We start from the raw sequence: 15,461 nt of genomic DNA, 5'->3' as shown, positions 1-15,461 counted from the left end.
TCACCTGGTCCAACCACAACCTCCCTGAGCATCACCTGGTCCAACCACAACCTCCCCAAGCATCACCTGGTCCAACCACAACCTCCCTGAGCATCACCTGGTCCAACCACAACCTCCCCAAGCATCACCTGGTCCGACCACAACCTCCCCGAGCATCACCTGGTCCAACCACAACCTCCCCGAGCATCACCTGGTCCAATGGCGACTCCGCCTAGCTGGAATTTTGGCCATTATACAGGGGGACATGTCTCATCGATGGAAACTGCTGGTTGCAAAAATGTTAAAATACCAAATCTCATTCACCTGCTACCTGGGTAATCACAATATAATTTGACTAATTGTACCGTGTGTTCGCTTGTCAGAGAGAACCAGACGTGGTAAAAACAAATAAAGACTTGCGTTTCTGTAATGCTTTCATCATCAAAGGGCATCTTCAAGTGAATGACTTTTCAAATGTAATCACTATTATAGGGAACATGGCTGCCAATTTCAGCACAAGCTGACCACAAACCGCACCATGGTAATGACCATAAATTAGTTTTTTGTGATATTGTTTTAGGGATAAATATTAGACAGCAGCAAGGATAGCTCTCCAGTTCGTTTTTGAAATAGTGTCACGGATTGACGTGCCCCTCCTACACGCCACGTTGCCTGCCAACACATCTCAGCGCCGGCCCATTCACCCACCCACACCACTCGATGGAGCCGTGATTGAAGTCTCTTCCTCCAGTGAATGACTGGAGTGTCAACCTTGATCTTTGTGCTCACATTTTGTCTCACATTCCCTTTCACTATAACCTCACCACTGTTCCCCCCCCCACCCCACTCCACCCTATCACCCCCCTGCCCCACCCTATCACCCCCCTGCCCCACCCTATCACCCCCCTGCCCCACCCTATCACCCCCCTGCCCCACCCTATCACCCCCTGCCCCACCCTATCACCCCCCTGCCCCACCCTATCACCCCCCTGCCCCACCCTATCACCCCCCTGCCCCACCCTATCACCCCCCCACTCCACCCTATCACCCCCCCCACTCCACCCTATCACCCCCCCCCGCTCCACCCTATCACCCCCCCCGCCCCACCCTATCACCCCCCCACTCCACCCTATCACCCCCCCACTCCACCCTATCACCCCCCCACTCCACCCTATCACCCCCCCCCCACTCCACCCTATCACCCCCCCCACTCCACCCTATCACCCCCCCACTCCACCCTATCACCCCCCCCACTCCACCCTATCACCCCCCCACTCCACCCTATCACCCCCCCCCACTCCACCCTATCCCCCCAACTCCACCCTATCACCCCCCCCCTCCCCCCCTCCCAGCCGCCTTCTAGGATAACACTGTTCTACCCAGCCTCTCACAGTAAACCCGACCTTTGAGGTGCAAAACCCCCATCTAGTCACCCAGCCACACCGAGGCACTTGGAGGTGGAGTTGATCTCCAACCCGAGAGGAGCTGCCTCCTTGCCGCAAGGGAGACCAAGGCCAGGCCGTCTGCCCCCGCCCCCGTCTGTAGCTCCACAACATCCAAAACCCCAAAAATGGCAAACGCCGAGCACATCTGTCCTCCACCCATCAAAAAAACCACTCCTCGGCTTTGTAAGGTGTGCTCAAAACACTACCTGAATAATATTATTATTAAGGTAATATTGTTGTCACAAGTAGGCTTACATTAACACTGCAATGAGGTTACTGTGAAAATCCCCTAGTCGCCACATTCAGGCACCTGTTCGGGTACACGGAGGGAGAATTCAGAATGTCCAATTCATCTAACAGCACGTCTTTCAGGACTGTGGGAGGAAACCGGAGCGCCCAGAGGAAACCCACGCAGACTTGGGCAGAACGTATAGACTCCGCACACAGTGACCCAAGCTGGGAATTTAACCAGGGACCCTGGCGCTGTGAAGCAACGGTGCTAACCACTGTGCTACTGTGCTGACCCGGGTCCCTGGTGCTATGAGGCAGCAGTGCTGCCCCGCTTCTCTCAATTTGTATGTTTGTATGGATTATACTCCATGTACCAGATTTATGCCCTCGTACTCAACCTAGCTATGTCTGTCCGCAGCATCTTTACGTCTTCACAAAATACTTTCCACTCTATCTTTGTCAAAGGACTCCAGTATGGATACTAGTCCCTTTGCAGCTTTAGACTTCAACTCAAGTGGATTTGTTATCCCATGAAACATTTCAGTCTACCGTGACTATTGAAACCTCCGCTGCACCTACACTGCGGGAGCTGCATCCTTTACAGCTTCCCGCAGAGTATTCTCTCTCTCTGCCAAGCCAATGACTTTACCTATTAGATTCACTGATCTCCATACTGGATACTTTGGGGAAATCCTCAACCTGTCGCAATTACTTCAGTCAACACTGAGTTTTTATGTCATTAACTAAGCACAATACTGGGGAACCCAATAACCTGTGACACGTACCCATCAGCTGCCCTAACCCTAACCCCCTCCCAAAATGGGAACTTCGTAGCTCGTGCTCTATCACTAACCCCCTCTCCTGACAAATGCTCCCGGTAGATGTCCCACAGCGAAGATCTTGTGATAAATGGTTCCCCTCTGAAAATGCAAAGACCTGCCTGATGCACTGACAAATTCACAAATCACCTCTGCGTTATGTATATGATGTGACGTTTCCTCAATAGGTTTATGTACAGTATTATTTGGCAATGACTTATTAATGACACATAGGTGTCAATGAGGTGAAGGCTACCATGATGGTGGTAATGTTTCAGAGGATATCCCAGGGCTGCTAGGGCAGCACGGTAGCATTGTGGATAGCACAATTGCTTCACAGCTCCAGGGTCCCAGGTTCGATTCCGGCTTGGGTCACTGTCTGTGCGGAGTCTGCACATCCTCCCCGTGTGTGCGTGGGTTTCCTCCGGGTGCTCCGGTTCCCTCCCACAGTCCAAAAGAGGTGCAGGTTAGGTGGATTGGCCGTGATAAATTGCCCTTAGTGTCCAAAAGTGCCCTTAGTGTTGGGTGGGGTTACTGGGTTATGGGGATAGGGTGGAGGTGTTGACCTTGGGTAGGGTGCTCTTTCCATGAGCCGGTGCAGACTCGATGGGCCGAATGGCCTTCTGCACTGTAAATTCTATGATAATCTATGATATTATCTGTGAGGGATGATTCGCTCAGTATAAATATTTAAGGCAGTTTCTTGACTAGCCTGTGAGAGATATATATATATATATAATAACTCCCAATTTTACCACAAGCCCATAGATGATGGTAAGGAGAGAGGTTGGTACGGTTGGCAGGGTGGGTAGACGTTCCCATTGTCTACTTTGTAGCTGGATGGCTCATCTGCTTTTATTCTTTTCAACTTTCAACTTCCTGTGCTTTATTCATTCCATTTTCAAATTGTTTCCTTTTCTGCAGATCCTATAGTTCAGATCGCCATCGATAACTCCCGGAGCATATTATACACACGCTCGGAAAAGGGAGTCCTGCAGGTAGGATGATGATGTCTTTACTGTTCGGGTGACTGACAGCCATTCGTGTGTTAGAGTGACACTGACACCCGTTCACTGTGTTACAGAGACACTGACACCCGTTCACTGTTAGTGACACTGACACTCGTTCACTGTGTTACAGAGACACTGACACCCATTCACTGTGTTACAGAGACACTGACACCCGTTCACTGTGTTACAGAGACACTGACACCCGTTCACTGTGTTACAGAGACACTGGCACCCGTTCACTGTGTTACAGAGACACTGGCACCCGTTCACTGTGTTACAGAGACACTGACACCCGTTCACTGTGTTACAGAGACACTGACACCCGTTCACTGTGTTACAGAGACACTGACACCCGTTCACTGTGTTACAGAGACACTGACACCCGTTCACTGTGTTACTGAGACACTGACACCCGTTCACTGTGTTACAGAGACACTGACACTCGTTCACTGTGTTACAGAGACACTGACACCCGTTCACTGTGTTACAGAGACACTGACATCCGTTCACTGTGTTACAGAGACACTGACACTCGTTCACTGTGTTACAGAGACACTGACACCCGTTCACTGTGTTACAGAGACACTGACACCCGTTCACTGTGTTACAGAGACACTGACACTCGTTCACTGTGTTACAGAGACACTGACACCCGTTCACTGTGTTACAGAGACACTGACATCCGTTCACTGTGTTACAGTGACACTGACACCCATTCACTGTGTTACAGAGACACTGACACCCGTTCACTGTGTTACAGAGACACTGACACCCGTTCACTGTTAGTGACACTGACACTCGTTCACTGTGTTACAGAGACACTGACACCCGTTCACTGTGTTACAGAGACACTGACACCCATTCACTGTTAGTGACACTGACACACGTTCACTGTGTTACAGAGATACTGACACCCGTTCACTGTTACAGAGACACTGACACCCGTTCACTGTGTTACAGAGACACTGACACCCGTTCACTGTGTTACAGAGACACTGACACCCGTTCACTGTGTTACAGTGACACTGACACCCATTCACTGTGTTACAGAGACACTGACACCCGTTCACTGTGTTACAGAGACACTGACACCCGTTCACTGTTAGTGACACTGACACTCGTTCACTGTGTTACAGAGACACTGACACCCGTTCACTGCGTTACAGAGACACTGACACCCGTTCACTGTGTTACAGTGACACTGACACCCGTTCACTGTGTTACAGTGACACTGACACCCGTTCACTGTGTTACAGAGACACTGACACCCGTTCACTGTGTTACAGAGACACTGACACCCATTCACTGTGTTACAGTGACACTGACACCCGTTCACTGTGTTACAGAGACACTGACACCCGTTCACTGTGTTACAGAGACACTGACACCCGTTCACTGTGTTACAGAGACACTGACACTCGTTCACTGTGTTACAGAGACACTGACACCCGTTCACTGTGTTACAGAGACACTGACACCCATTCACTGTGTTACAGTGACACTGACACCCATTCACTGTGTTACAGTGACACTTGACACTCGTTCACTGTGTTACATAGACACTGACACCCGTTCACTGTGTTACAGAGACACTGACATCCGTTCACTGTGTTACAGAGACACTGACACCCGTTCACTGTGTTACAGAGACACTGACACCCGTTCACTGTGTTACAGAGACACTGACACCCGTTCACTGTGTTACAGAGACACTGACACCCGTTCACTGTGTTACAGAGACACTGACATCCGTTCACTGTGTTACAGTGACACTGACACCCGTTCACTGTGTTACAGAGACACTGACACCCGTTCACTGTGTTACAGAGACACTGACACCCGTTCACTGTGTTACAGTGACACTGACACCCGTTCACTGTGTTACAGAGACACTGACACCCGTTCACTGTGTTACAGTGACACTGACACCCGTTCACTGTGTTACAGTGACACTGACACCCGTTCACTGTGTTAAAGAGACACTGACACCCGTTCACTGTGTTACAGAGACACTGACACCCGTTCACTGTGTTACAGAGACACTGACACCCGTTCACTGTGTTACAGAGACACTGACATCCGTTCACTGTTACAGAGACACTGACACCCGTTCACTGTGTTACAGAGACACTGACACCCGTTCACTGTGTTACAGAGACACTGACATCCGTTCACTGTGTTAAAGAGACACTGACACCCGTTCACTGTGTTACAGAGACACTGACACCCATTCACTGTTAGTGACACTGACACCCGTTCACTGTGTTACAGAGACACTGACACCCATTCACTGTTAGTGACACTGACACTCGTTCACTGTGTTACAGAGACACTGACACCCGTTCACTGTGTTACAGAGACACTGACATCCGTTCACTGTGTTACAGAGACACTGACACCCGTTCACTGTGTTACAGAGACACTGACACCCATTCACTGTGTTACAGAGACACTGACATCCGTTCACTGTGTTACAGAGACACTGACACCCGTTCACTGTGTTACAGAGACACTGACACCCGTTCACTGTGTTACAGAGACACTGACACCCGTTCACTGTGTTACAGAGACACTGACACCCGTTCACTGTGTTACAGAGACACTGACACCCGTTCACTGTGTTACAGAGACACTGACACCCGTTCACTGTGTTACAGAGACACTGACACCCGTTCACTGTGTTACAGAGACACTGACACCCATTCACTGTGTTACAGAGACACTGACACCCGTTCACTGTGTTACAGAGATACTGACACCCATTCACTGTGTTACAGAGACACTGACACCCGTTCACTGTGTTACAGAGACACTGACACCCATTCACTGTGTTACAGAGACACTGACACCCGTTCACTGTTACAGAGACACTGACACCCGTTCACTGTGTTACAGTGACACTGACACCCGTTCACTGTGTTACAGTGACACTGACACCCGTTCACTGTGTTACAGTGACACTGACACCCGTTCACTGTGTTACAGAGACACTGACACCCGTTCACTGTGTTACAGAGACACTGACACCCGTTCACTGTGTTACAGAGACACTGACACCCGTTCAGTGTTACAGAGACACTGACACCCGTTCACTGTGTTACAGAGACACTGACACCCATTCACTGTGTTACAGTGACACTGACACCCATTCACTGTGTTACAGTGACACTTGACACTCGTTCACTGTGTTACATAGACACTGACACCCATTCACTGTGTTACTGAGACACTGACACCCGTTCACTGTGTTACAGAGACACTGACACCCGTTCACTGTGTTACAGAGACACTGACACTCGTTCACTGTGTTACAGAGATACTGACACCCATTCACTGTGTTACAGAGACACTGATGCCCGTTGTTGGCACAATATTGACTGGCATGCTGTAATTTGTCGCATTATTTTGAAAGCCTCTTTGCTCTTCTGAGTCAGGCTGCCCTTGATTAAGAATGGTTATTTTCAGTATTCATTTTTCCGTACAATGGGAAATATTATGAATGTGGATAATTGGGCAACATGGTAGCAAAGTGGTTAGCACTGCTGCCTCACGGCGCCAAGGACCCGGGTTCGATCCCGGCTCTGGGTCACTGTTTGTGTGGAGTTTGCACATTCTCCCCATGTCTGCGTGGGTCTCACCCCCACAATCCAGGAAGATGTGCAGGGTAGGTAATTGGCTGCACTAAATTCCCCCTTAATTGGAAGACAAGATTTGGATAGTCTAAATTTACTTAAAGAAAGAAGTTGTTGATAATTCCTCTTTGTCCTATTACTCCCTTCGTGTAATTGATTTTTCAGTTATCCTGCCACCTGTATGTATTCTGTGGCTGCATCTTCTAACAGGGGTGTGATGTCCTATTTGGCTAGGTCTCCTGTAGGGTGCTGTTTTCACTCTTTGTTTTGCAGGTGTATGACCTTGGTGTTGATGGCCTAGGGATGTGCAGAGTGGCTTGCTTATCGCAGAATTCAATAGTTTCTGCAGCAGGTAACATAGCCAGGTGAGTATGTCACCCGCTGATGTCAACTCTGGACTTGTGCATTATGAACAGTGTTATGATGCCCTGAATGTTTGTAATCAGAGACGACGATGCCATATTTCTCAGGGATCTCAACAAGCACTCACTCCGTGTATCCGTGACCCTGAGTATTGCTGAACAAACAGACCTCTCCATTTTGCAGTTATGAGGACCATTCGCATGAAAACCAAATGTAAAGCGAAAATAGTTTATACTGTCTGCCAAGAGAATGCTGATTGGTTGGCAAGTGGACTCTGATTGGTAGAGATGTTGCAATGGAGAATGCACGAGTTGGTGGTGACTTGACAGTTAACCACCAAGATTCATCACCCTCTGGCTGAAGAAACTCCTCATCTCAGTTTTAAAGGATTGTCCCTTGAGAAATGAAATGAAAATTGCTTATTGTCACGAGTAGGCTTCAATGAAGTTACTGTGAAAAAACCCTAGTTGCCACATTCCGGCGCCTGTTCGGGGAGGCTGGTACGGCCTCAGTCTGAGGCTGTGCCCTCGGGTTCTAGTTTTTTCTACTGGTGGAAATGTCCTTTCCACATCCACTCTACCCAGGCCTCTCAGCTTCAATGCGATTCCCCCCATATCCTTCTAAACGCTATCGAGTACAGATCCAGAGTCCTCAACCGCTCCTCATATGGCATGACCTTCCCTTTATCTTATTTTCTTATAGTCTTAACAAATCCATCCCTGACTGATCCATGCCTTTCTAAGTGACAGTTTATCCGATCTCTCAGGATTGATTCTCACAATTTTCCCACCACTGACGTAAGACTAACTGCCTACAATTGTTTGGCATTTTCTTCATATCCATTTTGAACAATGGAATCATGTTTGCATTCCTTTGATCCTCTGGCACCTCCCCAGTGTCTTGTGAAGATGAGAAAAGAATCTTCAGAGCATCTGTTTACTCCCTGACCTCTTTCAATATCCATGAAACAATCCATCCAGCCCTGGCAACTTATCCACTTTCAAGGATTCCAACACTTCTTCTTTCATTCTGATTATTTTATCCAATATTTCACACTGTGCTCCGCTTGTATTACTATATGAAATGAAAAATGAAAATCGATTATTGTCACGAGTAGGCTTCAATTAAGTTACTGTGAAAAGCCCCTAGTCGCCACATTCCGGCGCCTGTCCGGGGAGGCTGGTACGGGAATCAAACCGTGCTACTGGCCTGCTTGGTCTGCTTTAAAAACCAGCGATTTAGCTGAGTGTGCTAAACCAGCTAAATGTGGATCTGCATGGTTGCAGATCCACATGAAAAGAACTTTAAACTAGCAAAACGGGGGCCGAAGGGAGGGTAATACTACAAGACGTATAATGGTTAATGGGAACCAGAGCAGCAGGTCAGCGGGTGAGGAGAAGGTAAGAGGTTTTTATAGAATTTTTATAGAATTTACAGTGCAGAAGGAGACAATTCTGCCCATCGCGTCTGCACCGGCCCTTGAAAAGAGCCCCCCCACTTAAGCCCCACACCTCTATCCTATCTCCATAACCCCATCTCAGCTTTTTGGACACTTAAAGCAAAAAGTGCAGAGGATACCGGAAGTCTGCAGAGGGATTTGGACAGGTTAAGTGAATGGGCTAGGTTCTGGCAGATGGAATACAATGTTGACAAATGTGAGGTTATCCATTTTGGAAGGAATAGCAGCAAAAGGGATTATTATTTAAATTATAGCATGGTGCAGGGGCAGCACGGTAGCATGGTGGTTAGCATAAATGCTTCACAGCGCCAGGGTCCCAGGTTCGATTCCCGGCTGGGTCACTGTCTGTGCGGAGTCTGCACGTCCTCCCCGTGTGTGCGTGGGTTTCCTCCGGGTGCTCCGGTTTCCTCCCACAGTCCAAAGATGTGCGGGTTAGGTGGATTGGCCACGCTAAATTTCCCGTAGTGTCCTAAAAAGTAAGGTTAAAGGGGGGGTTGTTAGGTTACGGGTATAGGGTGGATACGTGGGTTTGAGTAGGGTGATCATTGCTCGGCACAGCATCGAGGGCCGAAGGGCCTGTTCTGTGCTATACTGTTCTATGTTCTATGATAAAATATGAAAACATGCTGCTGTGCAGAGAGACCTGGGTGTGCTCGTGTATGAGTCGCAAAAAAGTTGGTTTACAGGTGCAACAGGTGATTAAGAAGGCAAATGGAATTTTGTCCTTCATTGCTAGAGAGATGGAGTTTAAGACGAAGGAGGCCACACCTGGAGTATTGTGTGCAGTTTTGGTCTCCTTACCTGAGAAAGGACGTACTGGCGCTGGAGGGTGTGCAGAGGAGATTCACTAGGTTAATCCCAGAGCTGAGGGGGTTGGATTATGAGGAGAGGTTGAGTAGACTGGGACTGTACTCGTTGGAATTTAGAAGGATGAGGGGGGATCTTATAGAAACATATAAAATTATGAAGGGAATAGATAGGATAGATGCGGGCAGGTTGTTTCCACTGGCGGGTGAAAGCAGAACTAGGGGGCATAGCCTCAAAATAAGGGGAAGTAGATTTAGGACTGAGCTTAGGATGAACTTCTTCACCCAAAGGGTTGTGAATCTATGGAATTCCTTGCCCAGTGAAGCAGTTGATGCTCCTTCATTAAATATTTTTAAGATAAAAATAGACAGTTTTTTGAAGAATAAAGGGATTAAGGGTTATGGTGTTCAGGCCGGAAAGTGAAGCTGAGTCCACAAAAGATCAGCCATGATCTCATTGAATGGCGGAGCAGGCTCGAGGGGCCAGATGGCCGACTCCTCCTAGTTCTTATTTTCTTAAGGGCAATTTATCATGGCCAATCCACCTAACCTAGAACATAGAACATTACAGCGCAGTACAGGCCCTTCGGCCCACGATGTTGCACCGTCCTGTGAAACCCCTCTAAAGTTCCTCTACACTATTCCCTTATCATCCATATGTCTATCCAATGACCATTTGAATGCATTTAGTGTTGGCGAGTCCACTACTGTTGCATGCAGGGCATTCCACGCCCTTACTACTCTCTGAGTAAAGAACCTACCTCTGACATCTGTCCTATATCTATCTCCCCTCAATTTAAAGCTATGTCCCCTCGTGCTGGACATCACCATCCGAGGAAAAAGGCTCTCACTGTCCACCCTATCTAATCCTCTTATCATCTTGTATGCCTCAATTAAGTCCCCTCTTAACCTTCTTCTCTCTAACGAAAACAGCTGCAAGTCCTTCAGCCTTTCCTCATAAGATCTTCCCGCCATACCAGGCAACATTCTTGTAAATCTCCTCTGTACCCTTTCCAATGCTTCCACATCCTTCCTATAATGCGGCGACCAGAACTGCACACAATACTCCAAATGCGGCCGCACCAGAGTTTTGTACAACTGCAACATTACCTCATGGCTCCGAAACTCAATTCCTCTACCAATAAAAGCTAACACACCGTACGCCTTCTTAACAACCCTCTCAACCTGGATGGCAACTTTCAGGGATCTATGGATATGGACACCGAGATCTCTCTGCTCGTCCACACTACCAAGAATCTTACCATTAGCCCAGTACTCTGCCTTCCTGTTATTCCTTCCAAAATGAATCACCCCTCACTTTTCTGCATTAAACTGCATTTGCGACTTCCGGTTGCGGTTATGACCAGCTAAGTCGCACGTTTGGCGGCTCCTGCTACAAAGGTGTTTTCGGGCCGATTGGAAGGCCCCAACGGCGCTGTAAGGACAAATCCCGGTGGGGGAAGGCTCCCTGAGGAGAACCAGACCAACTTTATGGTCGGTACCCGGAGTGGGGTGGTAAAGAAAGCAACAGCAGCTCCCCAAAAAAAGCGGGGGAAGAAGACCAAAATGGCGGCCGGTGGCGCACCCGAGGAATGGAGGAAATGGGCGGAGGAGCAGCAGGCCGCTCTCCTGCGCTTCTTTACGGAGCTGAAAATGGAGCTCTTGGAGTCAATGAATGCGACGACCACCAGGCTGATGGGAGCCCAGGCGACCCAAGAGGCGTCGATTCGGGAGCTGCAGCAGGAGATGACTGTGAGGGAGGAGGAGGCCACGGTCCTCGTGGGAAAGGTAGAGGTGCACGAGGCACTCCACCTGAAATGGCAGAGCCGTTTTGAGGAGCTGGATACCCGAATGAGGCGGAAGAACCTGAGGATCTTGGGCCTGGCAGAAGGCCTGGAGGGATCAGACCTCCCGGGATACGTAGCAGAAATGCTGAGCTCCCTGATGGGGGCAGGGGCCGTCCCTTCGCCCCTGGAGCTGGAAGAGGCCTACAGGGTCATGGCTAGGAAGCCAAGAGCAAATGAGCCCCCGAGGGCGGTGCTGGTGCGGTTCCAGCGACTCAGCGATCGTGAGAGAGTGCTGGAGTGGGCCAAGAGGGAAAGGAGCAGCAAGTGGGAGAATTCGACGGTGACGGTCTACCAGGACTGGAGTGCGGAGGTGGCTAAGCGGCGGGCCCGGTACAACCGGACGAAGGCGGTGCTACATGCAAAACGGATCAGGTTCGGAATGCTGCAGCCAGCGCGCTTGTGGGTCACCTACAGGAACCAACACCACTATTTTGAGTCACCAGAGAAGGCGTGGGGCTTTGTACAGGAAGAGAAACTGGACTCGAATTAGACCCAGGGGATACTTGGCGGCCGTAGCCGCTCGGGTACTTTCAGCTGAACAAGCGGTTTTTTTTTTTTTCGGCTGGGTCGGAACTGTGCAACTCTTATTGGAATGGTTTCCTTTTTTTTCTTCTTTCTTTGTTTGGATCTTGAACTCTTGCTTGGGGTTTTTCTTCTGATGTTTTTTCCCCCCATTGCCAACTTCCCTTAGTTATTGTTATTGTGGTTATTCATGGTTATTTATGGTTATTTATGCTGTTTGGTAGAGGGCGACTGTTAAGTACATTGTTATTTGTTGTCTATCTGTTATTTATAATGTTAAGTTGGGGAGGCGGGACGGGGGGGAGAGCAGATCGGGGATATGGGCTCCTAGGGGGGGTTCTTTACAGGCATGGACGGGGACGGGGGTGGAACTGAAGATGGCGGGGTGGGGTGTGGCAGGGCGAAAGCGCGGGCTTTCCTCTGTTTTCCCGCGCGCGGGGCAGAGGAGGGGGGAGGGGAGGAGTGAGGGGCGTGGCTAGCAATGGCGACCTTTCCCGCGTTGGAGCGGGGCCAGGGAGGAGTGGCAAGGGGGGGGGGGCCCCCCCCCCCCCGAGCCGGGGGGAGTCGGAGTGTGGCAGGAGCAGCCGGGTCAGCGTGAACCAGCTGACTTACAGGAGTACGATGGAGGGTACATCGCGGCTAGGAGGGGTCCTAGCCTGGGGGGGGGGGGGGGGGGGGGGGGGGACACCGGGTTGCTGCTGAAAAGACCAGAAACGGGAAGTGGAGGACTGGAGAGGTGGGGGGAGGGGGACATCGCCATGGGGAGCGGGTCAGAAGGGGAGGGTCGACCCGGGGCGAGCAGGGAACAGGACATGGCTAATCGGCAGGGGAAGGGGGCGGGTCGTCCCGCGACCCGGCTGATCACTTGGAACGTGAGGGGGGTTGAATGGGCCGGTCAAGAGATCAAGGGTATTCTCACACCTGAAGGGACTGAAGGCTGATGTAGCAATGTTACAGGAGACCCATTTGAAGGTAGTGGACCAGGTTCGCCTGAGAAGGGGGTGGGTGGGACAGGTGTTCCACTCTGGATTGGACGCAAAGAACCGGGGGGGTGGCGATTCTGGTGGGAAAGAGGGTGTCGTTCGTGGCGGAGGAGGTGGTGGCGGATAAGGAGGGTAGGTATGTGATGGTGAAGGGTAAGCTGCAGGGGGAGAAAGTGGTGATGGTCAACGTATATGCCCCGAACTGGGATGACGCGGGTTTTATGAGGCGCCTATTGGGCCTCATTCCGGGACTGGAGGCAGGGGGCTTGATCATGGGGGGGGACTTTAACACAGTGCTGGACCCCGGGCTAGACAGATCGAGCTCAAGGACCAATAGGAGGCCGGCAGCGGCAGAAGTGCTGAGGGGGTACATGGAGCAGATGGGAGGAGTAGACCCATGGAGGTTTGGTAGGCCGAGGGCGAGGGAGTATTCCTTTTTCTCCCACGTCCATAGAGTGTACTCCAGAATCGATTTCTTCGTGTTGAGCAGGGGGCTGATCCCGAGGGTACGGGAAGCTGAGTACTCGGCCATTGCGATCTCTGATCATGCACCACATTGGGTGGATGTGGAAATGGGGGAGGCGCGGGACCAGCGCCCGCTGTGGCGGCTGGATGTGGGGCTGTTAGCGGACGACGAGGTGTGTAAAAGGGTAAGAGCATTGAGAGCTATCTGGACTTGAATGACACGGGTGAGGTGCAGGTGGGGATGGTCTGGGAGGCCCTGAAGGCAGTGATCAGGGGAGAGCTGATCTCCATAAGGGCACACAGAGAAAGAAAGGAGAGGCAGGAGAGGGAGAGGCTGGTGGGGGAGCTATTGGAAGTAGATAGGAGATATGCGGAGGCACCAGAGGAGGGGCTGCTGGGAGAACGGCGCAGCCTGCAGGTCAAGTTCGACCTGCTGACCACCAGGAAGGCAGAGACGCAGTGGAGAAGGGCACAGGGCGCGGTCTATGAGTATGGGGAAAAGGCGAGCAGGATGCTGGCACACCAGCTTCGCAAACGAGATGCGGCTAGGGAGATTGGGGGAGTGAAGGAGAGGGGCGGGAAGGTAGTGCAGAAGGGGCAAGAAGTGAATGGGGTCTTTAGGGATTTTTACAAGGAGTTGTATCGGTCTGAGCCACCGACGAGGAGAGGGGGAATGGAGGACTTCCTAAACAAATTGAGGTTCCCAAGGGTCCAGGAGGGGCTGGTAGAAGGGCTGGGGGCGCCAATAGGGCTAGAGGAGCTAGTCAAGGGAATAGGTCAGATGCAAGCGGGGAAGGCGCCGGGGCCAGATGGGTTCCCGGTGGAATTCTATAAGAAAAATGTGGACTTGGTGGGACCGGTACTGGTACGAGCCTTTAATGAGGCGCGAGAGGGGGGGGTTCTGCCCCCGACAATGTCGCAGGCTCTGATCTCCCTGATATTGAAGCGGGATAAAGACCCCGTGGATGCCAAGTTGCTGGCAAAGATCCTGGCAGCTAGAATAGAGGATTGTGTGCCAGGGGTAATCCATGAGGACCAGACGGGGTTCGTGAAGGGGCGGCAGCTCAACACGAACGTGCGGAGATTGCTGAATGTAATTATGATGCCGGCAGTGGAGGGGGAGGCTGAGATAGTGGTAGCGCTGGACGCGGAGAAGGCATTCGATAGGGTGGAGTGGGAGTACCTGTGGGAGACGTTGGAACGGTTTGGGTTTGGGGAAGGGTTTATTAAGTGGGTGAAGTTGCTCTGCTCGGCCCCGACGGCGAGTGTAGTGACAAACGGGAGGAGGTCGTAGTATTTCGGGCTCCACCGAGGGACCAGGCAGGGATGTCCCCTATCCCCCCTACTTTTCGCACTGGCGATTGAACCGTTGGCGATGGCACTGAGGGGTTCAGGGGGGTGGAGAGGACTGACTAGGGGAGGGGAGGAACATCGAGTATCGCTGTATGCGGATGATCTACTGCTGTACGTGGCAGACCCAGAAGGGGGAATGCCGGAGATAATGGAACTATTAGCAGAGTTTGGGGACTTTTCGGGGTACAAACTAAATTTGGGCAAAAGCGAGGTTTTTGTGATACACCCGGGGGACCAGGGAGAGGGTATTGGGAGACTCCCCTTCAAGCGAGCAGGAAAGAGCTTTAGGTACTTAGGGGTGCAGGTGGCAAGGAACTGGGGGACCCTCCACAAGTTGAACTTTTCCAGGCTGGTGGAACAGATGGAGGAGGAATTTAAGAGGTGGGACATGGTACCGTTGTCGCTGGCGGGGAGGGTGCAGTCAATCAAAATGACGGTCCTCCCAAGGTTCTTGTTTTTATTTCAGTGCTTGCCCATCTTCCTCCCTAGGGCCTTCTTCAAAAGGTGACGAGTAGCATCATGAGCTACGTGTGGGCGCATGGTACCCC

At 51.0% G+C, this 15,461-nt stretch overlaps 1 protein-coding gene across 1 annotated transcript in view; it reads left to right on the top strand.

Annotated features, from left to right (window-relative positions):
• The window catches only part of nup155 (nucleoporin 155), a 279,092-nt gene that overhangs the window by 18,643 nt on the left and 244,988 nt on the right, over nt 1-15,461 (top strand). Inside the window, exons 5-6 of the mRNA XM_038803930.1 lie at nt 3,398-3,471; nt 7,389-7,480. Of these exons, the coding sequence (XP_038659858.1) occupies nt 3,398-3,471; nt 7,389-7,480 (166 nt within the window). The remainder of the gene's footprint in view (nt 1-3,397; nt 3,472-7,388; nt 7,481-15,461) is intronic.

Source organism: Scyliorhinus canicula, chromosome 8 (assembly GCF_902713615.1).
Source record: "Scyliorhinus canicula chromosome 8, sScyCan1.1, whole genome shotgun sequence".
In the NCBI taxonomy this organism is placed as follows: domain Eukaryota; kingdom Metazoa; phylum Chordata; class Chondrichthyes; order Carcharhiniformes; family Scyliorhinidae; genus Scyliorhinus; species Scyliorhinus canicula.
Note: the sequence above shows the minus strand (reverse complement) of the source record. Positions and strands in the feature narration are given on the sequence as shown.